Source organism: Monodon monoceros, unplaced genomic scaffold (genome assembly GCF_005190385.1).
Source record: "Monodon monoceros isolate NGI ecotype Baffin Bay Population unplaced genomic scaffold, NGI_Narwhal_1 Super_Scaffold_15, whole genome shotgun sequence".
NCBI classification, from domain to species: Eukaryota; Metazoa; Chordata; class Mammalia; order Artiodactyla; family Monodontidae; genus Monodon; species Monodon monoceros.
Window position 1 is genome coordinate 73,079,161 of NW_021703771.1, and position 25,043 is coordinate 73,104,203.

Genomic DNA, 25,043 nt, shown 5'->3' on the forward strand with positions numbered 1-25,043 from the left:
AAATAGTGATAAGGAACCTCCTTCAAGATATAATAAATTTATAGATGCATATGTATTTGCTTATATATGCATAAAGTGAATATGTTTGGAAGAAATCACTAGAAACTGGTAGCATTGGTTGCCTTTAGGGAGTGAGACTGTTTGGGGACAGGGGTGAGATGCAGACTTTTCACTGTAAATCTTTTTGTAGCTTTTGACTTTGAATTAATTAAATTTAAAAAATTCGCACACTGGAGATCTAAAATTACTGAACACTTTATCTAAAACACAAGAATTTTAATCAAACAAGAATTTTCTTATACGTAATTCCTGTGTAGATATAAGTATATAATATGTTATGTTTTCATTGTTTTGGTAGATGACAATAGTAGAAAAATTGGTGACAAGTTAGCAACTTTATTTGTATGCCATGGTGTATATACTTTATAGAGTCTTGAAAAAAAATGAATACTTGCTTTGTTTTCTTTCGGCAGCATGCATATGCACTAGAACTTCTATTTGATCAATTGCATGAAGGAGCTAAAGCTCTTGATGTAGGATCTGGAAGTGGAATCCTTACTGCATGTTTTGCACGTATGGTAAGAGCTTTATTTACCATTCTGGCCCCAGCAGAAGCATATTATATGATTTGGCTGTGTATTTTTTTCACTAGCAGTTTTTGAAGGTTTTCTATATATGCATAAAGTGAATATGTTTGGAAGAAATGTTCCTTTTTAAATTCTATTAAGATAGCAGTTAGAATATGTATCACCTAGTATTTCTTTTTGTTGTTGTTGAAGCGACAGAACATTCAGTCAAAGTGGCAGAACTTGAAGGGAATTTAATGGAAAAGTCTAGAGGTATATCTGACTTCTTGTATGGCTGGATTCAGAAGAAGATCAAAGGTTGTTATGGACAATGGGTTTCTCTCTGGTTCTTGGTTTGACTTTGCTTTCCTCCACATGTTGGCTTCATTTTCCGATATGTTCTCTGTGATCACAAAGTGGCAACCAGTAGCTCCCAAACTTCAATCTTCCAAGTACTCTCCTGGCAGAACAGAATACAGCCTGATTTCCAAACACTCCTACAGGTTTATTGGGATTGAAGGAGAGCTTTTTTTACATTAAGAAAAATGCTCTTATAAAAATGCGTTGTGGGCTTCCCTGGTGGCGCAGTGGTTGAGAGTCCGCCTGCCGATGCAGGGGACGCGGGTTCGTGCCCTGATCCGGGAAGATCCCACATGCCGCGGAGCGGCTGGGCCCCTGAGCCATGGCTGCTGAGCCTGCGCGTCCGGAGCCTGTGCTCCGCAACAGGAGAGGCTACAACAGTGAGAGGCCCGCGTACCGCAAAAAAAAAAAAAAAAAAAAAAAAAGCGTTGTTTGTTATACTTCAGATTTTTATCATCAGAGGCTTACCTGATAAATGACTATCCACAGTATAAGTGTGGAGGCCACTCAAGCACCTTGAAGTAAAGGCTTATCTGTGTTCAGATAATCAAATCAGGTTGATTATGAAAAATCTTGTACCTGTAGGCCAGCTTGGAAGGGTATGGTTTAGTTAAGTTAGGATTTATGGATCCTTTAGGACTAGAATCCATTTAATTTGCTATGCATATATAATTGGCAGACTACTGGAATGTAAGCTCCAGAGAGGTGGGAATTTTGTCTGATTTTTTTTCATTGATGTATCCTAGGCATCCAGAGCAGTGCCAGGCACACAATAAGGATTCAGATATTTGTTTTCAGTTGTTTGACTTGTTTTGTACAAGTTAAACCCTCACTAATGGCATGTAACTAAATACTAGAAATGGTATTTAATTAATGACTTCTTCTCTATACTTGACATGTTTATGGTTTCAGAGGCATAATCATTTTTTAAAATATCATTAGATTTCTGAGTTATCTTTTTGGAACTGATACTAGTCAGTGTTTTTCACACATTTACCATGTGTTAGTCTGTGTTCTCAATGCTTTTCCTGTATTCTCTTATTTACTCCTCACATGATTTATGAGGTGTATACCCCCTTCCTCCTCATTTTTCAGTTGAGGAAGCCTGATTGATGGAATAACTTGTCAAGGTTATAGAGTTGTAAGTAAGTGGTGAAACCTAGATGTGAAAACAGGCGGTCTGACTTCAGAGTCTTTATTGTGTTAAATTTATTTTACAATATTTATACTTGGGGCCTTATGTATTTTTATATTTCCCACATGTGGCAGTAGAATCAGGTATAGAAATCCCTATACAAAAATTTTTTTATGTAACATTTTAATATTTAAAGTCACACTTTTAAATAGAATTTAAATAAAAAATGGTTGCACTAATAAGTACAATTTAATATTGGTAGCTGAGTCCCACTTCAAGATCCTGGATTTAAAAACTAGAAATTGAAGAAAGCTATCATTTTTCTTAGTATTACAAGTTTTTGTAATTTATTCTAGCTTCTTAATTACTGAAGTATCATTATTCATTTAAGGGTTATAGTTGAGAAAGTTGTATTTGCCAAATAATTTATAATAAACTGAGTGTTTAACAATCTAATTGGAGACTTAAGCTGTTTATTTGTCCTGATTTCTCATTGCAGAATATGACTTTGGATAAAGAAATACTTTAATGACGCTTTAGAAAAATAAACTTAGACCAGTGAACTATTGAATTATTCTTTCACTTCCAGGTTGGACCTAGTGGAAAAGTCATAGGAATTGACCACATTAAAGAGCTAGTAGACGACTCAGTAAATAATGTCAGAAAGGATGATCCAATGCTTTTGTCTTCAGGGAGAGTGCAACTGGTTGGTAAGTATCAGAAAACTTTAAAAATTTCCTCTCTGGAGAATTTTTATTTTCAGAAAAATCCCATGCAACCTAATAATACTCAGAGCTAGTTATTGCATTTTTTTTAAATTCACTTTTTTTTTTTTTCGCGGTACGCGGGCCTCCCACTGTTGTGGCCTCTCCCATTGCGGAGCACAGGCTCCGGACGCGCAGGCTCAGCGGCCATGGCTCACGGGCCCAGCCGCTCCGCGGCACATGGGATCCTCGCGGACCGGGGCACAAACCCGTGTCCCCTGCATCGGCAGGCGGACTCTCAACCACTGTGCCACCAGGGAAGCCCCTTTACATTCACTTTTAAGTACTAAGCAAGAAAAAGCAATTACTCTAAAATGTTACACTGGTTCTACCTTGACCATGGGTGACATGACTTAACTATTTCAGAAAATGCCATGTTGAGTTCTTTCTTCATTGCTTTTTAAGAAGTGGTATCAAAGTAACAAGTGTCGAATATAAAAAATTTAAACAGTGCAGAGATGTGTAAGATAAAAAAGAAAGCCCCTCTTTTTCCTCCTGAAGTTTTTTAGACATATAAATGTACATATGAATAAACTGCACACACACATGGTTTTTAAATTGACTCATACTGTACATATTGTCCTTTAGGTTGCTTTTTTCCATTCAGCAGTATGCATGGACACATTTCCATGTGAGTACATTTTATATTGTGAAAAATAACAGATATCAAAATATGCATAAAACATAAATGTGAAGCTTAACAAACACCTGTTTAATCACCACACTGATCAAGAAATGGAATATTATTGGGGCTTCCCTGGTGGCGCAGTGGTTGGGAGTCCACCTGCCGATGCAGGGGACACGGGTTCGTGCCCCGGTCCGGGAAGATCCCACATGCCGCGGAGTGGCTGGGCCCGTGAGCCATGGCCGCTGGGCCTGCGCGTACGGAGCCTGTGCTCCGCAGCGGGAGGGGCCGCAGCGGTGGGAGGCGCGTACCGCAAGAAAAACAGAACAAGACAAAGAAATGGAACATTATTAGTACCTGGAAAGTTCTCTGCTTGCTTTTTCCTCATCATGACTACCTCCCTTTTCCCTAGCGGTATTATTACCTTTATGCATTTACTACCTAATTGCATTTCCATAAATGATGTTTAATTTAATCTTGAACTTCAGCTAAATGGAACCATACGGTATATATTCTATGATGAATGACTTCTTTTGTTCATTATTATGTCTGTAAGATTCATCCTTTTTGCATATAGTTCATTTTTATTGCCGTATAGCATTCTATTGTAGGAACATTACCAGAATTTGTTTATTAATGCTACTGTAGATGGATATTTTGGGTTGTTTCTGATTTGGAGATATATTCACAATGTACGTAAGTCCAGATGCTTATATACACTCATCATACAAGCACTCATTTCTTTAGGCGTGTTGTTACAGTTCATAGAGTGACCAAAGATACTGCAAAAACTGTTTTTTGAAGTGACTGAACCAACTTACATTCCCAACAGTAAGGTATCAGGGTTCCTATTGCTTCACATCTCTACCAGTACTTGGTATTATTAGATTTTTCTTTTTGCCCACTTAATGTATGGCAGTATCTCTGTGATTTTAATTTTGTATTTTCCTATTAATCAGTGAGGTTGAACACTATTTCATATGTTTGGCCATTTGGATTTCCTCTTTTGTGAAATGCCTATTCAGATATTTTGTTACTTACATTTTTCTTTGATCTGTAGGACTTCTATAGACTAGCCCTGTGTCTAGTTGTACATATTATCAATCTCTTCTCCCACTCTGTGAATTGCCTTTTCACTCTCATACTGTACTTTTTTGATAAATAGAAATTCTTAATTTTAGTGTAGTCAGACTTACCAATTTTTTTCTAGTGCTTTTTGTGTCCTGTTTAAGGCACTCTGAAATCATGAAGATATGTCCTTATATTAGTTCTCAGAAGCACTATCATTTTAACTTTTCACATTTAGACCTTTGATCTTTGTGACGTTCATTTTTGTGTATGTTTGAGGTAGGGGTCCAAGTATCTATTTTTTCTTTGAATATCCAGTTGTCACAGCATCTTTTATCTAAAAATCTATCCTTTCCCTGCTTTAAATCTCTGATAATTCTTCACACTGGGTAGCTCTATCTGAACAGATTTTTAAAGCTTTTTTTTTTTCTTTCAGTGGGGGATGGAAGAATGGGATATGCCGAAGAAGCCCCTTATGATGCTATTCATGTAGGAGCTGCAGCCCCAGTTGTGCCCCAGGCAGTGAGTTGGTTTTCTTCTGTGTTTGTTGCTTTATTCAACTAAAGCTCTTAAAAATTTATAGGAAATGACTTCTGTTGATGTTCAAAATATCATCTATGTTACGTTGTGCTTTTTTTTTCTTTTTGGTTGATAATTATGCTCAACTTTTTAAAAATTGAAACGCTGTGCATTTTAGTTGCAGTTAGTAGGCAGTTTTTTCATATGCAGACAGTTGTATAAATGACATGAAAATTGCTAAGCCCCAGCTCATGGCTGTCTTATTTAAAGCACTATCTGATTCGGTTAAGAACTAGTACGCCAATAGAATTGGGACAGTCCCTCTGGAGTTCATGATCTGATAATCACTTGGCGTATTGTTAAATACCAGAATGTGCAAGACTGTGTTAGGTGCATGGGTAAGAGCAGGAAGTATTTGTCATAAATTTATCCTCACAAACCTTGTGTTCTAGAAGAGCTGCGTCATACATGTATCAGCATATGACAGATATTAAAGGGAAAACAAAATATGTACTGTAGGAGTTCAAGGGAGGGAGAGTATGTTGCATGGAATAGTCAAGGAGACTTCTTATAGGAATGGAATTTGAACTGAATCTTAAAGAATAGTAGGATTTGCATAGTTGCAGTGAGAGGGAAGGATATTCCAGTAGTGTATGTTACATAGTCAAGGAAATATTTAAGTACAAAATTGAGTTTTCGTTTTAGTAAGACTCTGATAAACTTATGTCAGCCCCAGTATTCCTTGGCTTAGGTTTCTATTACATGTGATTTTTTCATGGTTCTTGATTAGATGGCAAGGGGCTAAAAGTGACACTGTCTCTTCTGTCCAGTCTCATCTACTCCCCAACCTGCAAGTGGTTTTTTGTGTGTGTTTATACAGTTATGAGAAGCTGAAAGTTAGGGGATTTGTTCTGGTCACTGACTTGTTATTCATTGGCTGAATGACCTTAGGAAAATCAGCTATTTTCTCTGGCCCTGTTATCTGTTGGAAAAAAAGACCAAACCGGGGGTTTTAACATATTTTAATTGAAGTATTAACATGATGTAGAAAGGTGTACAAGTCATAAATGAATAACGTAATGAATTTTCATGTATGACCACATGATCAGTAGGTTTTTAAACTTTTTTTATTTTTTTTAATATTGGCAGCCTAGTAGGAACAACTAAAATCTGAAACAGAACTGTGTTTAAATGAAAGGTCTTGGGTACAGGACTCATCTTCCCCACTAAGACCCTAAGATGATCTCGAAAGGTATTTCTGACTTTAGCTCAGAATGAATTGAACATTTGTAGTAGCACTTGGAAGTATTATTGGGTGGGGGGGGGCTCTTTACATCTGATTAAATTTGAAGATAGGCATGCTGAAGGGGCTTTCCAGTTTTAAGAGAATAAAGATGTTTATGCCTCCTTTGGATATCACCCCAAAACAACTAGAAAAACAAGAAACGGAAACACGAACTCCATATTCAGTTATCTAGGAGATTATACCTGCAACCCTGAACTCTACAGTGTGTGAAGACAGAAAGCAGTTGGAGTAATAACTGACCTGGAAGGGTGAAGGAAGTTGAACCAAAGAGACCATGAGGAGGGTATCAATGCAGAAGCAGTTTGCTCTGCAGAACTCAGAAAAAGCTTAGAAATTGGAGGCATCAGGACCTTGGAAACCAGAGATAACGCTTTGGCCTGAAAAGAGGGGCTACTGCTACTTGCAATTCTTTATAAGGAACAGTTAGCCCTAAGCCCTAAGAAAATTTCTGAGAACTGAAAGACACAATTCTATAGTTTGAAAAGATCTTTTGAGTGCCTAGTACCATGAATTAAAAAAAAAAAAAAAAGAGCCACAATATCACCATGAAATTTCAGAATGTTACAGATAAAGAGAATATTCCAGAAGTTTCCAGAAAAGCAAAATAGATAATCCGTTGAAGGGTCAGTAATCAGAAAGGCATCAGACTGTAGAAAAGCAACATTAGAATGAACAAGTCAGGGGCAAACCATCACAATTCTGAATTGAAAATGATTTCCAATCTTGAATTCTATACCCACCACACACGTCACTAAATACATAGAATAAAGATAATTTTAGATTTGCCAATCTCAATCTCTGTCTTTAAAAATATTCCACATACTGTTTCACAGAATACTTCTGGAGGAATTGCTTTAATTATATCATCAAAAAATGAGGGAGTAGAGAGAGAGTAGGAAAAACTGAAAAGAAGCAGCCATGGTATCTAGGAAGGCAGGAAATTTTGTTCAAGAGAGAGGTGGTAAGAGTTCCCAGGATTCCAGGATTATTGCAAAGGAAGTCCCAGTATGAACGCTATGCAGCAGGCCTGGAGAATAACCAGTCCAGATTTAGGGCAGAGGAGGAAGGTACTAGAAGCGAGCCTACCAAAAAAGAAAAAAGAGCAGTTAAAAAAAAATAAAAAAAAAAGGAAGGCACTAATTAGATAGATTTGACTGCGTGAAAATTTCATTAAGAAGCTGGGAGGGTACCAAGATTTAGAAACAGCTACAAAGAAAATTAAGGGAATGAAAAAAGAAAAACCTTCAGTTTTTAACTGTAGGGAAAACAGCTATTATATAAGAAAGGAAACAATCATTGGGTACCTCTTGGCTCAGCTGCAAACTACATTTACACAGTCATAACTGAAAATGGTTTTAATAAAAAATTATGATATTGGTTGGACTGGGGGGAAGGAGCAGAATACAGTTGGCCCTCTGTATCTGAGGGTTCCACATTCAAGGATTCCACCAATCATGGATCGAAAATACTCAGAAAAAAAAAAATTCCACAAAGTTCCAAAAAGCAAAACTTGAATTTGTCACACCTGGTAACTATGTACATGGTGTTCGCATTGTATTAGGTATAATAAGTAATCTAGAGATGATTTAAAGTATATGGGATATATAGGTTATATGCAAATATTTTACCATTTTATATAAGGAACTTGAGTATCTGCGGATTTTGGTGTCAGAGGTAAGGTCCTGGAACCAACCCCCCTTGGATACCGAGGGGCAGCTGTTTATGTAAGAGAGCTTAGTCCTCATCTAGCACATAATTTGAAATAAAAGAGGAAATGTTATACAGCATGGTAACTATAGTTACTAGTACTATACCATATAATTGAAAGTTGCTAAGAGAGTAAACCTTAAAAGTTCTCATCACAAGAAAAAAGAACTGTAACTATGTGTGATAATGGATGTTAATTAAACTTACTGTGGTGATCATTTCACATTATATACATATATCAAATCTTTATGTTGTACACCTAAAACTAATACAATATTTATATGCCAATTATATTTCAGTTAAAAAAATAAAAGACATGCTTTAGAAGTAAGCACTACAAAAGAAGACAGCTGAAAGGATTTAAAATGAGTGGATTTAGGGAGCAAGACTGGAGTAGTGGGAAGAAGCCTGCTATTTTTTCATTAAAAACCTTGACATTTAGAAAATTAAAAGGGAAAAAATAAGGTAGACTTGCTGACAACAAAAATTTTATTTAAGGACACCCTTCCTTGGGATAATACTATCCAAAGTAAGGTTTCTTCCTTACTGTTTTTGATCAGTGGTCATCTGTCAGGCTACATTCAAATTGTGACATACGACTTAAAAATTTTCTGACCAGAGGGGCTTTCACTGAGTAGTTTTGGTTCTTCATTGACAGGGCGTCCTCGTTCTAATGCTGCAGAGACCCCAGCCCTACCTTCCTTCGTCATGTCATGGTGCCAGTAATCCTAAATTCAGTCATAAAACCAAGGTTCCCTTATTTTTGGTTCAGTGATGCCTTAAATTCTTAGATAGGATAGGGATTCCTTGCTGATTTTCTACACTTCCCCTCCTCCCCTGCAAACTATAAAGATTCAAAATAGGCATACAGGAATTGAAATTTCCTGTTCTGCCTTTGGCCTTCCCAAGAGGATAGTCCTACATTATGTGGTTCAACTCAAACATTTTGAGCATTGCAGTTGTACCAGGTACTGTGTTAGATGCTAAGCGCACAAAGATGAATAAGACACAGTCCCTGTCATCAGAACATTTGTACTGTAGTAGGGAAGGTCGGTAGGTAAATGAGTGAGTGGGTAATTGAGTAACAAGTTTAACAGTGGAAGTATGTATGTACTAAATAAAGTACATTTCTGCTTTCTGCCCATGGACACTGAAAGTTGTGTATAGTGATGTAAAATGACTATTAACATAAAATCTATAGCTTGGTGTATATGTGCTCTTCTTTTTCTTTTAGCTAATAGACCAGTTAAAGCCTGGTGGAAGATTGATATTGCCAGTTGGTCCTGCAGGTGGAAACCAGATGCTGGAGCAGTATGACAAGCTCCAGGATGGCAGTGTCAAAATGAAGCCTCTGATGGGAGTGATATACGTGCCTTTAACAGATAAAGAAAAGCAGTGGTCCAGGTGGAAGTGATTTTATCTTCTGCTCTTTCTTCTTCCACACATGCAAGGTGAAAGGGTGTGGATTTTAAGAGATTAGACTACAAGAGCTGCTTTTTCGGTTGTCACCTTTGTGCTGCTCCATTTTAACATCAGAAATTCACTACATTAAAAATGTAGAAAAGTTTTGCATGGTCTGTCCTTTTGATTTAACTCATCTTTGGGAAAGGGGGGTGAGACTTGGTTGGCACAAAGGTGTTTTTCTTTTTAAAGAGGCTTTCAGCCACACTTTCTAAGATTATTTTAGTATCAGCCACGCTGTTTCTATATTTGCAACTCGTTTTTACAGCTGCTGTACGGTCATGGAAACAAAGGCTGTCATCTGAAGAGAAGGGGTCATCATTTCCTGCCCCAGTTCATCTCTATTATACCATTGTTGTAAAGAGAAAGAAGGGAAAAGATACTCTTGTCCCAGTTTTCGAAGGTGTCAGAATCCCAGAGAGGACACTCTCCCTCTCAGCTTGATTTCTCTCTTTCAATCAGGTTCATAGACGTCTGACAACCTGTGCCTGTTTTACATTCCACTCTTATTTCAGAACCACTGTAAGGGAGAAACCCACCATTTTATAGAACAGGCTGGCCAATTTTTAAGCTACTCTAAGTTCCCGGGGAGGGGAGGGGATTCTGTAAGTGAGTGCCCAGGTCTCACACACCTTCCCAAAGGGCCAGCAGCATGCAGCGTAATCTTCAGTACAGCATGGCCCATTTTAACACCCACTTTTGTTTCTGTGTCTCAGCATAATCTGGGTATTTCGTTTGAAGCCAAGATTTCTCTTTTTCCTCTCTTCCTGCTTTCCCTTCCCACTCTCTGCAGTGGGAGGGAGTGAGATCAGTAAGTAAGAGTGACATTAGCCAAGTCTACTTGAAATTAAATGCCAGAATAAGAAAGGCCTTACTGCTTCCTTGTTTTAGAATCTACTTTTATTTGACAGAGGTGCTTATTTTAAGATGATTTCTTAATAAGTAAACTGGGGATTATAGGTTTAATAGACCTCTCAGTTTTGTTTTCTGGAAAGAGGGAAGGCACCTTTTGAATGAATGGTAATGGCAAAAATGGTAATGAATCTAACTCAGTTTGTTCAAAAATGAGTTTTACTTTTGACTAATTTTGATTGGCCATTTCTGGGATACCTTACTAGGAATTGCATTTTAATTCTTCACCTAATGTAGTTACAGCTATTTTCTTTGAATTCTAACTGCAGCACAGCCACTCCTTTAAAAAAAAGTTTTAAAAAGCTATCAGTCTTGTCAGTTAGAATCAGATATAGTTACGAAGTTCCTTTTGCTTCTAGTCTGGTTACATAACTACATAATTGTATGAGTGCTGCTGTATAGAAGGGGCAGACATATCACTGAAATTACTAAAATTTGGTATCAAGTAAGAGTTCAGATTTTCATTAATAAGTTTAAAATTTCTCCTTCTATACACATTATTAGTACCATAATTTAATGATGAAGGAATTATAAAAAGGATTTTAGTTTTTATAACCAGAGGCGGACTTAGCTTGAAGCTAATGAAACTTAAGCTTCAGGGCCCTCACTTGCTTTGGGTCCTTCATGGCCTTATACCAAATTTTACATGCAAAGTCTTATTTTTAGCCTACCTTTTTTTTTCCTTCATAAAGAGGTTCCCCCCTTACCCAATTATATAAGCTTCAGGCTTCCACACACCTGTATTTTACCCTTGATAAGACTAAACTATTTGTATTAAATTTAGAATAATTTTTAAATCTATGGACAATTGTTCAATCATTTACCAAATATTTAAATACATGTATACACTTGGTTTTCTTTTTGGCCTTCAACTTTTTAAAACATTGAGCAATTTTACATGTATGCATCATTGGAAACTTTTCTCTAGTTGTACTAGGAGGACTTTCTAATTTTTTCTATTGCAAATTTTCTGTTCAAACACATTTTCCTATATCCAAAGATGTAGTTCTAATTACAGAGATAATCAGTTACTTAGTTGTAAATCATGAAGTTTAAAGAATATAAAGGTAAAACAAAATCTGGAAATGAAATTGGAAAAAAACAACTGCCACATCAAAAAAAAAAATTTGTACTGAAAGAAATTACTAGAAAATAGGATGTTTGAAAGGGTAAAACATCAACGGTTAACTTAAAATCTTAAGAGACCCTAATCTGCTATTTCTGTTTGTGTTCATAAACTATCAGTCAAGGTCACAGGCAGGAAACAGAAAGTGTGCTCAGCTAGGATTTTGAAGTGACTTTAATGAAGGGACTATTCAAAGAAATATGGGAAAGGTTATGGGAACCAGTAAAGAATGTGACATACCCAGGGACCAGGGGTTCCCAGGGTGATAGTAGGAAGCTGTTACCACTCTAGACCTAAAGGTAAGGAAACAATTTTACTAGAACCTGCTGAGAGCAGGGACAGCAGAAGCGGGGGTGGGGTGTGGTCCCTGACAGGAGCTGTAGTGATAGAGGGAAGCAGCTACTCCCACATCTATGAATCACCTCAGTTTTCTCTCCTCCCGCCCTCTTCTCTCTGCCAGGGCATCGTATGGGGCAGACTTAACTGGAAGTCAGAGAGGAAGAGGCCCTGTGCCAGATGTAGTCTGAAGTCAGCTCTCACCACCTCTTTCCTTCCCCTTTCCTCCCATGCAGCAAATACCTCTGCTGCTTTTTATTTTTAAAATAATTAATTAATTAATTAATTTTTGGCTGCGTTGGGTCTTCGTTGCTGCATGCGGGCTTTCTCCAGTTGCGGTGAGCGGGAGCTACTCTTCATTGCGTGGCGTGAGCTTCTCATTGCGGCGGCTTCTCTTGTTGCAGTGCACTGGCTCTAGGCACAAGGGCTTCAGTAGTTGGGGCACGTGGGCTCAGTAGTTGGGGCTCGTGGGCTCTAGAGTGCAGGCTCAGTAGTTGCGGTGCACGGGCTTAGTTGTTCTGCGGCATGTGGGATCTTCCCGGACCAGGGATCAAACCTGTGTCCCCTGCATTGGCAGGCGGATTCTTAACCACTGCACCACCATGGAAGTCCCCGTCTGCTTCTTTTTAAATTTAGGTGTGGAATAGATTTGAGAGGACATCTAGTTTTTGTGTGCCCTATTTCTATCCCCGTCAGGCTAATCTATGCGTGAACTGTCCTAGACAGGAAAAAAAAGAAAAAAGCCTTTATTTTAAATTGCCTTTGGAAAAGCAACATCTAATACTTTTCTTTGGCAATTTGTTCTGTTGTTAAATTTGTTAAATATTTTTCAGTGTGAGGACCTTCTTAATACATCATTAATTCAACAAGTGTTTGCGTGCCCACTATGTAGGCACTGCTTTAGGGCCAGGAATACACAGCTGTGAATTTGAAACTGACCATTTTCGTGGAACTTATAGTCAAGTAGAGACAAGACAAACAGGCAATTAGAGTGTGGTGTGTTGGCTCTGCCTTGAGGGCGGTAGGCAGCGATTGTTTAAGCCAGGCAGCGAAGCAATCAGAATTCCATTTCAGAAAGATAATTCTGGCAGTGGGGTAGAGAGTAGATTGGAAAGGGACAAAACTAGGGTCAGAAATAGGAGGTACCTGTAGCAAGTCAGGGGTACAGTGATGGTGGCCTGAATTAAGGCAGTGGTGGTAAGGATAGAATGTGGTTAAAAAGGGTTGCCTACATTTTCTCATCTCACATGGGAATTATGTAAAAAGCTCCCTAGTCAGTTTCTTGCCAGGCTAGATGATTTCTGTTCTTTCAGAATTTCTTCAGGATTAATTCAAGAACTCATCCTAGTGCTTTCTTACGAACATTCTCTTGTTTCTCACCAGCTTTCCATCCTTCTCTAACTGAGGCATCCAGAGCTAGTTGGAGTGCTCTGCGAGAGTGAGATCCAGTCTTATCTCGGAAGGTGTGATAGAAACTAGATGGAAAAAAAGAGAGAGAACTTAGTGGGCATGCTGAATTCTAGTGCCAAATAAAGCCCCAAACTTGAATGTAGACTTGTGTCCCCTTGTACTTGGAAAAATGTTCCTTGCAATTTTGGTGGATTAATAAAAGGGGAGAGAATGTCAGAGAGATAGGCTATAGACTTAGAATCTGTGGTATTATGTTCAAGACTATGGATATTAAATAGTTGTATTAGTTGCTTTGTAAACTTAATGATTTTTAAATTTGTATTTTATTTTATACAAGTATATTTATTTTATATATCTAGAAATCAACATTTTGTTAATCTTCTGGTAAGTTTTATTTTATTTTTGTTTTTAATAGCCACAAGAGTCAAAGGAATAAGTCCATTTCTGGCTTGTGAAACTGAGGAATGTTTCAGGGTTCTCATTCCATAAGTACTTCGTCTATCGATGTCTTCTTAAAAGTGCCATGTACACATGAAAAAAATGTTATGAATTGACTGGCATTTCTAGGATTGACAGTTTAGGTCCTAGGATATCCAGCTGATCCTGTGTTCCATATTGTTCTATACTGTCCTTTTTTAATTTCTTTACATGTGTTACAGCATTATGATATATTTTACATCCTTAAAGGCAAGAATGTATTCTGTTGCTTTTGGAATTCTTTTTATGTCTCTCATAATGCTTTGTACAAAGTTAATTGTACAAAGCTTTTATTACCTCAGAAAGCCCATTAATTAGAAAATGTTCATGGATTTTGATTGTTATTTCCTGGTAGTACATATTTTCAGTTGTTCTTGATAAAGAATATATAATACTAAATGTTAGTAACTTAGAGTTATTAACCTAATAATTAAATTATGTATAATTACTTATTATACAATAAAGTAACAAATATAGTTATTAATCTAATGAAATATTAGCACATATATACAATTTTAAAGAGCCTTTTTAGAAATTCAGGATGTACTCTTTTTTATTGTAAATGATCTATGCATGCAAGTCAGATAGAGAAAAATATGGTTATGTAGAATTTTAAATATTAGGAAAAATTAATAAGGTTAATGGATTTTGGAGTCTTAGGATGTGACAAGGTTATACTTGCCATGGCAGCAAATTTTTGGTTTTCTTTGGCACCCTAAATGTTACAAACTCAGGTCTGTAAACTTAATTTCTTTTCCTTTTTTTTTTGGAGGGGGTGCTATAAATTGCCTTCTATTTGTTTTCAACAATACTGTTCCTGACTACCAAAGTAATGTATATGCATTATAAAAATAGGAAAAAAATACAAAGAATAAAAGTCACCCATAATCCCAGAATCTAGAGATAACCTCTTATTAACATTTTGTAGATTTTTTCTTCTTTTATCCATAGATCTATATAAATCTCTTTTGTAATCCTGAGATCATATGGTAGCATTATTTTGTAATCTCTTTTTATTTAATAAAATGTCATCAACATTGTCCCATATCATTAAACACTTTTTAACAATATGATCTTTTCCAGTTTTATTGAGATATAATTGACATATAGCATTGTATTAGTTTTAGGTGTACAACATAGTGATTTGATAGATGTATATATTGCAAAATGATCACCACAATAAGTTTAGATCTTACATCCAAGTCTTTAATCCATTTTGAGTTAATTTTTTTGTGTGTGGTGTAAGATAGGGGTCCAGTTTCATTCTTTTTCATGTGGCTCTCCAGTTTTCCCAACACCATTTATTGAAGAGACTGTTTCTCCATTGTATATTCTTGGCTCCTTAATTAATGGACCATATATGCATGGGTTTATTTCTTTGTTCCATTGGTCTCTGTGTCTGTTTTTATGCCAAATACCATACTGTTTTGATTACTATAGCTTTGTAATGTAGTTGGAAATCAGGAAGTGTGATGCCTCCAGTCTTGTTGTCCTTTCTAAAGTTTGCTTTGGCTATTTGGAGTCTTTTGTGGTTCTATACATGTTTTAGGATTGTTCTATTTCTGTGAAAAATGACATTGGAATTTTGATAGGAATTATATTGAATCAGTAGATTGCTTTGGGTAGTATGGATATTTTAACAACATTAATTCTTCCAATCCATGAGTACGGAATATATGTACATTTATTTGTATCATCTTCAGTGTCTTTCATTAACTTTCTATAGTTTTCAGTGTACAACTCTTTCACCTCTTTGGTTAAATTTATTTCTAGATATTTTATTCTTTTTGATATAATTGTAAATAAGATGGTTTTCTTAATTTTTCTTTTGATAGTTTATTATTAGTATATAGAAACAGCTAATTTTAGTTGTCGTCTGCAAAAAGAGACAGTTTTACCTCTTTCTTTCTGATTTTGATGCCTTTTATTTCTTTTTCTTGCCTAATTGCTCTGGCTAGGATTTCCAGTACTATGTTGAATAAAAGTGGCGAGAGTGGGCATCCTTGTCTTGTTCCTGATTTTAGAGGAAAAGCTTTCAGCTTTTCACCGTTGAATATGATGTTAGCTGTGAGCTTGTCATATGTGGCCTTTATTATGTTGAGGTACGTTCCCTCTATACCCAGTTTGTTGAGAGTTTTTATCCTTTTCCCTTTTCAACAAAATTTTTAAATGGAGAGGATATGTACTGTATTGCTGGGCAATAAGGATATTTATTGACAGAATCCTTAATGCCTTGCAACAGGTAAATAAAATGTAAAATTATTTTAAAAAACAACAATAGTACCTTTAATCTATATTTTAAAAAGCAAAAGTGAATTTAATTTATGAATAGAGCACTCTGCTAGTGAACTCTTTGAAGATTAAGTACTTTAATGCTTGCATGAATTTAAGTAAAAGCTGTTTTATGAGAATTACAGTACTTAAATTATTTGGAAGAATATATTAAGAGGAACAAGAACTGATAACTTATCATTTAACAGATAATCCAGTGCTGTATGACAAAGACAGCTGATGGGAGAAGTCATTTTAAAAATATTTTCTTGCACAATTTATAAAATTCATATTTTATAAAAAATACTGTACTGGCCAATAATCCCTTAATTCACCACTTACCTGGGAAATTTTAGCTCTTTATTTACCTTCCCTTCAAATTTATTTTAACAGCTTTTAAAAAAAACTTAAAAATTTTTATTATAGACAAGTTGCAAGAATAGTACAAAGAGCTCCTGAATCTCTTCATCCAGAGTTATCGATTATTAACATTTTTCCACATTCCTTTTCACTCCCTCTTTCTCTCTATATATACATATATGTAACATTTTTTCCTGAGTCATTTGAGATTTAGTTGCAAACATCATACTTATTTACCCCTAAAGTACTTGAGTCTTTAACGGTGTTTTTTGTTACTCAGATTACCCTCAAATAAGAAGCTTTTAGGCTTTTCTGGTAGCTTTATTTTTTCACTTTTAAGAGCTTTATTGAGGTATAATTTATATACCATACAATTTCTTTTAGACTGCATTTTTCTTCCTTCCTTCCTCTCACTGGCAGTTGCTGGTACAGTGCTGCACCTGGCTGAGCGAATGGTTTCTTTTGGAGCTGATAAAGCTGTCTTATGAAATCAGCTGGCAGGTATATTATACCTACAGATTATGCGTTTTCTCACAAAGAGTTTGGGTTGAGATTGACGCACTCGACAATTGCTAACAGATACCCTAAACAAAAGACTAAATTTTTGTCCAATTTTGTGAATGTAGCTGTAAAGAATTATCTGAACTCTAACTACTCGTTATTATTTTACAATAAATAGTATTAGCAAGATCCTGGATCTAAAAGTTACCATTTCTCTGAATATTTGGTCTTGAAGGAAGAAAGTTACTATTGAATTAAAAAATAAAGAATTCACGTCCTTTAGTTTTCATTCTTCATTCTGGAGTAGCACGAAGGATGTCTGAAATGGCTGATTTCCATTTTTGCTTTGACTTGGATCATTTGCTCAGTTTTGTTTTTGTTTTTGTTTTTAATAATGCTTGGGGATCAGTGTATTTTTACTGATTTATTAGTTGTATCTAAACTATTAGAAAGCCAAGTTTTGTAATATGTAACTCCTACTTATATATTTCTCTCCTTTTCCCCCACCAGGGACGAACTGTAAAAGCAACATCAGCTTGACCAGTATATAATATTACAGTGGATTGCTCATCTCAGTCCTCAAAGCTTTTGAAAATCAACAGCATCACAGCTTGTGTTGGACTTTCTTACACTATTTTCAGCATGAAAATGTGTGGTTTTGTGGGGTTTCTAATTCTTCAAAGAGGCACAGAAGCCAAATTGGTAGAAGGATGCAAATATAAATTTGTGTATTATTACTTTAACATGCCCACGTTTTACTTTAAATGTTAAAAGAAAGGGTTCTGCAAAATAGAAAACATAGTTTGTGAATTGATTTTGAGGAGTGGTTTTTCTTTTCTTAGACACTTAATTCTGTTCAGATGTTAATTTATCAGATTGCTTTTGTGCATCAGGTAACACCACCATTCATAAGTTAAGATTCTTGGTTTTTGGGTGTATGTTAGATGCTACTAAGAAAATAGAGATGAGCTTCCTTTTTAAAGCTTTTGATGTGGTGTCATAGAATAGCATGTTGTAGATACAATCGGCTGCTTTGTTACCTTAAAGCTAAGCATTTGTAAATATTAAAACTTAAGAAGATGACAGGTGATGTCCCTTAAAACACTCAGCTGTTCAGATTGGACATAACTGACATAGTTCTTCCTTTCTCTCTTTAAAAATTCTAGGAGCTCAGTATTGTTTTTCTGTTTCTGATTTGCTGCTCATAATGTATATGGATTTAACATGCTGTGTAAGCTGCGTCCTAGTCACTGAACAGTTGATGCAGTGCTGCTTTGCCAAATAAAGTTAAAAGTGAAAGGCACTGGCGGTGTTTGAACATAGAAGAATCGCGTGTCCACCAGGTACACAATGCCAAGATCACAGAGAAAAAGGTTGTTTCTCCGATGCTCCATTTTGTGAAATCTGAGCAGGTTAAGAGCATTAATCTAACTGTGTACATTTGTGGAATGTGACTACGTTTCTCAAGGACAAGAACTACACCTCATTTACTATTTTTCTTTGCTTAACACAGGGCCTCTTGTAGATGTACAATAAATGCTGAATGAATGAAAGGATGAATGAATGCACTGACTTAATGTCAAGAAAGAACAGGGTTGAGGATAAATTTACCAAAACCCATCCATTACTTATAAATAGATTTATTAATATAACGACTGTAAAATGAGTTTCTAAGAAGGCAGTAACACGTTGGGATCTTGCTTAGATGTTGTAATTTTATACCTTTATATGAGGATCTTAGTTTTTCTAAGGGTTCTAGAGCTTGAAGAGATGTAAGCTCTAGAGCTAGCAGAACCAGCACTCCCAGCAAAGCCCTTCCCCCTGCTGTGCGCAAGTGTGTGTGATTCTGGCAAATAGATCCCTCGTGAGGGGAGGAGGCACCTCCCCCCACATCTTAAGTTAAAGTCTTAAACATTACTTCTTTGAAAATGGCTTTTGAAAAATTATGCATGCATGTTTTTACCAGTGTCTCTTCTTGGGCAGGGCCTTAGGCACAGGAAACTTGCATTAGTTGGTGGCCAAACCTTGTGAATTCATTGCTGGCTTCAGTTTGCTGTTGTTAGTGTTGCTTCTGGACTCAGGCCATGAACCCTTTTGATCCAGGACTCTGTCATTTGCGGGCGGTAGTTTCAAACATCAGGTATTCTTTAGGACTTTAATTCTTCAACTTATTCACTGGTCTGTATCCTTCCTAGCTATTATCAACATTTTACTCTATGTAAGTCCCTTTGTTAGGTCTTGGGGATAGAAAAAGGCCCTTACTCTCGAGAAGTTTGCAGTCTGGTTGAGGGGACAGTTTATAAATCTGATAAGACAAACCAAGTGGCATCTGATTGGTACAGACAAATGCTATGCCAAGCATTGCTCTTGGACTTTAAACTTTTTGAGTTAAAATTTTTAGGGACTTCCCTGGCGGTCTAGTGGTTGAGACTCCACGCTTCCACTGCAGGGGGCACGGGTCTGACCCCTGGTCAGGGAACTAAGATCCTGCATGCTGTGTGGCGTGGCAAAAAAAAAAAAAAAATTTTTTTTTAAATGTTGAATAAAGAGGAATGGATTTTAGGGGAGCATCAATAAATGTGTAAAGATGGAAATAATGAATTTTAATTCTATCTATGAACTTTTCTCTTGAAAAGAATTGAATTAATATATGTTTTGGTCAGAGAAGAAATGTCTCTTTAACCTTTAGTATTCATAATTTCTAAAATATTTTAGCATTTCATTTTTCCTTATTAGAAGGACTTCTTTACATAATATCAAGGACAACAATAAAAACATTTTTTAAAGTTCCAGTCTAGCGAGGTCCTGTTGAAACAACGTGATTTTTACAGATTTCATTTTATGAAAGCCAAATCTAGCTCTCAATTAAGAATTCTATTTTCTAACGAGGGTTTCAACCCTTTCCCAAGTAGTATTTAAAAATGACATTTGGGTTAAAAGTATACATTAACATTATAAAAATACTTTAGATCCCATCGCCCTAATTTTTGAAATCTGCGTTGTTCAAAAAAAAAAAGTTGATTACGCTTTTTTTTTTTTTGCGGTACGCGGGCCTCTCACTGTGTCCCCTGCACCGGCAGGCGAATTCTCAACCACTGTGCCACCAGGGAAGCCCGAGGCTTTATCTTTTTAACTGACTTTGTGTTGCTGGGGCCAGGACTCTGAAAAGTGCTCCCTCACCTTAGTGCCTCCGGAGTGCTGTGCTGGGCCGGTGAAACCCTCCCCTCTTCCTCATTCCCCCTTTTCCTGTTCTTCTCTTCCCTTTCCTTTCTTGCCTTTCCTTTTTCTTTCCTAACGTTAGATGAAGTTCTATGGCTGCTGGGTCTCAAGAACTCATTCTCACTTGGGTGGAGTGTCCCAGTAGGATGGGCATCACAGAATAACACTTTTGGTCAAAGGGCAGGTGATGGCAATACTGAGGGCACCTTAAGCATAAGAGGCAGCAGTCCAACGGCCTAGGGCAGCCGAGGACATTTGTATTTGAATTCCATGCCCTGAACACTTTTTACTGTGCCCTTTAAAGGACTGCATCACACTGAGTAATTTGTTTTGCCAGCATTATTTGTTTATTTTAATTTTTAGGTGATTATCCTGTCAGGATTTTGCCTAGAAATTACCTTATGGATCAAAGAGCCTGCAGAATTTCCCTGTTAACACTACTGTATCAGTTTTAAATCAATAGTAAAACGGGTTATTTTCTAGGGAAAAAGACGTATGCTGCCACTGTTCAGCATCACGAGAGAGGATGTACAGTAAGTATATCAGCAGCCCAGGAAAAAATCCAAATTCAAAATTCCAAGTATGGTTTCTACTGAATGTATCACTTTTGCACCATCATAAAGTAAAAAAAAATGTAAGTTGAAGCAACGTAAGTCAGGGACCATCTGTACTAGCAGCTATGATTATATTAAAAGGTGTAAAAAAAGGCTTAGGAATATAATAAAATTTATTAAAGAACACTGTACATATAGATATGGGACATCTTTTACCAAGTGTTTCAACACCATGGCAATACTAAATCGTGTTTAGTTTCTTCATGTATAAAAGATGTGCTGAAAGATGCAGGCCTCATCAGTTTTTGTTTTATTGGATGTGGCTACAGGTGACATCCTTCTATAGAAAAACAAACTGCACAGCATCGCATACAGAGTACAGACATCTTAGGTTCATTCACACAGGCATTTCTCTAAACTCCTTAAGGAGAAGTTTAAATCTTTGCTCAATTCTAAAATTCATGCTTGAGTTTCTTAGGAAATAAAAATAACCAATTTCTTTGTTTTCCTAGAACTAAGTAACTATCCATTTGTTAATGTATATCTCTGACCCAAATTAAGTCTTTGCTAAAGGAATAACTTACATCAGGTTCAGTCTAAAAATACGTTTTCTAGAGGGTTTTCAAGTATTTTAAAAGATTTGCCACTTATGGTAAAAAAAAAACAAAAAACATGTGACTAGGAACATCACATTATACATTCCTCTCAGTAGAATAATTTCTAGAATGTGCATAGTCCCAGCATTAAGGAATGGTGGAAATAATACGCCTTTAAAATCCTACAGATTAAAAGGTAAAAGATGCTAAGCTAGATGCTGGTTTTCTGTAAAGATGAATTTGTGCAAAACTCCCTTATGCTCTGGGAGTACATAAGCCTGGCACTAGCTGTGTGCACATTATAACATTTTAGAGCATTAAATAAATAACGGGAAAACTGCATCACTCCACTGAATGGAAGAACCGCTGATACTTAAACACGTGACATTTTTACAAAAGCTGTACCCAGAAATCCATTCAGTGTTCTGTTTTTCAATTTGAATGCAGTTTTTTTCTTCCATCAACACATACTAATGCTGAAAACCAGTGACTATATAAATGAGCTGCTGTGTTCTGGACCATCGAGCAGTGTTGAGCAGATACAAGAACTAATCATTCTCCTTGCTCATTTTTCCCTCAGCTAGGTTTCTGTTAAAATTTTTGACCTGCCAGGTTCTCTGCTTCCATGACCATGTTAGAGCTATTTGTAATTCAAAGTCTGAGTCATTCTCCTTCGGGAGAATGAAGCAGCCACATACATGACACGATGTCAGGCATTGGGAAGAACTCATATTCACCTTCCCTAGGCCTTACTGACCTGTTCATTAGGTTTATAACTTAGATATTCCTGCCGTGGATAACATCTCATTGAAGGTGTACACTCACTTGGGCTCCATCCTCAGAAATAGGTTTTGAAGAGGAGAAGAGAAAGGAGAACACTGGAAGCTTAAAGTGAGAAATGGGAGGGCCACAGGACAAGGGAAGTGGGGTGGTATGAAGTGCCAATGGCTGGCTTCTAGGAAGAGTTAACACCGCCTTTCTCAGGAACCTCTAGAGACTCGGAATTTTCTGCCTTGGCTAACAGCAAATTGCTGTTTTTAGGGACAGCTTATGTAAATCAGAATTAGATTTGTAAAAGTCTGTAGTCATATGGACTCCTCTCTGAATTTCAACATATTTCACATACTTCCCAAGGAAAATCAATAACTAAAAACAAAGGTTTAGTATTTGCAGAATCTTCAGGGTTTTCAGTAGTCTTCTTAGTTAAACAGAAGAGGTTAAAAACAAAACAAAACAAAAAACAGAAGAGGTTATAAATATCAGAACCCAAAATATATACAAATTATAAGTGAAACATGTCCTTGCCCTCAGCTATTTAAATTACACTTATTATAGATACATCCCATTTATGAGGTAGTCAGACTCCTCAGATGTAATGGGACGAGCTTTTTTAAGTTTCTGTTTCACCAGCCGTAGTCGACAAGCAACCATGAGAAGCAGCAAAGCAGTGATAGCCAAACCCAGGGCCAGGGGTAGCACTGCACCTGTGCAAAGGTCGGAAATGAACAGGGTAGGTCAGTGGTTAATACCAATAACAGCCACAATCCATTATATGATAAGCACTGTGCATGCACTGTTTTATTTAATCTGAACAACTCAAGTAGGTACTTATAGTACCTCCATCTTGCAGATTAACTGAGGTGCAGAAAGATTGAGTAATTGGCCCAAGAGCACATAGCTTGTAAGTTGCAGGTCTAGGTCTCAAACCAAGAGTTCCTTAAAACCAAACTGTGTACCAGGTTCCTATAAAATTTATAGGCCATCAGTGGGTACAAACGTTGCAGTCAGATTACCCTTATATCCAACTGTAATAGACATTCTGTAAATAGACAACTGTACAGACATTGTGACCACAGGAAATGTCTTCATTGCAGTCACAGCTTACATCTATGGATTCATACATGATCATTCACCATTAAAATAAGTATGGACTAACTCCTGATTTCTTGCTCTGGTTAGGGCTTTAAGAAATTTTTGTTTCCTAAATCCAGAGAACCTACTCTCAGCCAGTAGAACCATTATTGAAAACTTGAGGAAAAAAAATCTCTAGTTCTCCTTCATAGGTTTTCTTCCCTGTGGGATTGATCCTAGACACCTAGACTAGAAGCAGCTTTTAGAGCCTTTCAGGAGTCTGGAAGGAACAGTGTGTACCCCAGATCAGTCTTTCTTATCAAGCTCAGCAGGGTCTATTCTTAGTCTGATCTGCTCTGGAGTCAGGCCAGGCTTGGAGATGATATGGTGGAACTATTTTTAGCTACAGGGGTCTTGCCAACTGGTGGAACGAGAGGAGCAAAAACCTCCATTGCATAAGCTGATTTCATAACATTTTCTTTCATTTATTTATTCATTTTGCATAAATTAACAGTCATGTGCCTGACACTGGTAATCAAAGATAATAAAGAGCGCTTTATAGATGAAGTAATTTAATTCTCACAACCACCATATGAGTTCGTACTTTTATTATCCCCATTTCACAAATGAGGGAACTAAGGCATTGAGAATTAAGTGACTTGACTTCTCTCAGTATGGGAGAGTCAGGATATGGCCCCAGACAGTACTGTTCCAGAACTACTGTGGTATACCACTTCTCCAAAAGTTAAATGAGATTGTTTTTTAATGACTTCAATTCTGGGTAGATAGACATTTACATGCAAAGATACAATAAAGTATTACAGTTACTATGGTAGAATTATATATGAAGTACAGATATAAAAAGGAGTGGTCCATGTATCTGGTTCCTAGGATCTTTGCTCGAGTGACTTACATGTATGATGGAGCTTGCTTGGGGTGGGTGAGGGAGATGATTATTTTTCAACAGTTTCAAATTGAGATGCCAACAGCCAACCCAGGTAGAATTTTCTCTAGGCTCTTCGATGATTTGGGCCTGAACATGTGGGGACCTTCAGCGTTAAGGTGATGGTTGCAGGGACGAAAGTGGGTGAGACCGCCAGAGAGGAAGGGAGAAGGGGGCCAGGGACAAGGCCCCGGGGAGCAGCAACATTTCAGAGGGCAGACAAAGAGGAGGACCAAGGAGCACAGGAAGAGACAGGTCAGAGAAATGGTCGGCGACCAACGGAGAAGGGAGTCCTGGAAGCAGAGGGACGAGGCTATTTCAAGACGAAAGTGGTCAGCGGAATCAAATCCTAAGGAGAGGTCAAGTGAGGTGAAGCCTGGAGAGGCCGCTGCACTTAGCAACTGGGAATTCATTTACAGGGAGATTGAAGGCTGAGGGATGCTGTTTTGTTTTTTATATGTTTTTAGAGATCTGAATGCATCTAGGGGGATGAACCAGTAGAGATTATAAACACTGGGAGTTAATAAATGATGGAGAAACAGACTTGAGGAGATAAGGAGCTGCATCAAGGTCAGGGGGAGAGACTGACCTTGCAAAGAGGGGACACCTTTTCCTTTAGTGCTGGAGGAAAAGAAGAGAGGGTGGGTACCGACACGTGTTTACATTTGGGGGTAAGTAACTGAGGAAGTTCACTCCTGATAGCTTTGATTTTCTGAGCTTAAAACCAGTCCCAGGTATAGCTGGCCTCCTCTCCAAGACAAGAGGGCCTGGAGCTGAGTACATACTAATGGCATTTCAACCTCTGGTTTATCTGTGGAATCCTACGTGAAACTCCTGAAGCAGATTCTCAGGAACAGTCTGAGAGTTCAGTCTGGGTTCAGGAGGGTGGGATGAGGAAGTTGCATTAGCGACTCTTGGTACAAGACAGTCTTTGGGGCGAGGCCAGTATTCCTGTAGTGAATTATGAAAGATAAAA

At 37.2% G+C, this 25,043-nt stretch overlaps 2 protein-coding genes across 6 annotated transcripts in view; one reads left to right on the forward strand and one right to left on the reverse strand.

The window, feature by feature from the left end:
• Positions 1 to 18,204, forward strand: part of PCMT1 (protein-L-isoaspartate (D-aspartate) O-methyltransferase) — a 44,784-nt gene extending 26,580 nt beyond the window's left edge. Inside the window, exons 4-8 of one of the 2 annotated variants that reach the window (XM_029224371.1) lie at positions 474 to 578; positions 2,651 to 2,771; positions 4,955 to 5,040; positions 9,285 to 9,501; positions 17,415 to 18,204. In XM_029224371.1, the coding sequence (XP_029080204.1) occupies positions 474 to 578; positions 2,651 to 2,771; positions 4,955 to 5,040; positions 9,285 to 9,464 (492 nt within the window). In that variant the 3' untranslated portion in view covers positions 9,465 to 9,501; positions 17,415 to 18,204. The remainder of the gene's footprint in view (positions 1 to 473; positions 579 to 2,650; positions 2,772 to 4,954; positions 5,041 to 9,284; positions 9,502 to 17,414) is intronic. The other variant, XM_029224372.1, reaches the window with a different exon arrangement.
• LRP11 (LDL receptor related protein 11) overlaps positions 585 to 25,043 on the reverse strand; it is a 65,809-nt gene continuing 41,350 nt past the window's right edge. Inside the window, exons 7-8 of one of the 4 annotated variants that reach the window (XM_029224369.1) lie at positions 13,266 to 13,360; positions 585 to 1,026 (exon numbers count right to left, since the gene is read on the reverse strand). In XM_029224369.1, coding sequence (XP_029080202.1) covers positions 13,302 to 13,360 — 59 coding nt within the window. In that variant the 3' untranslated portion in view covers positions 585 to 1,026; positions 13,266 to 13,301. Of the gene's footprint in view, positions 1,027 to 12,358; positions 12,604 to 13,265; positions 13,361 to 19,931; positions 25,019 to 25,043 lie in introns of those variants that run through there. The other 3 variants (XM_029224368.1, XM_029224367.1, XM_029224370.1) reach the window with 3 other exon arrangements.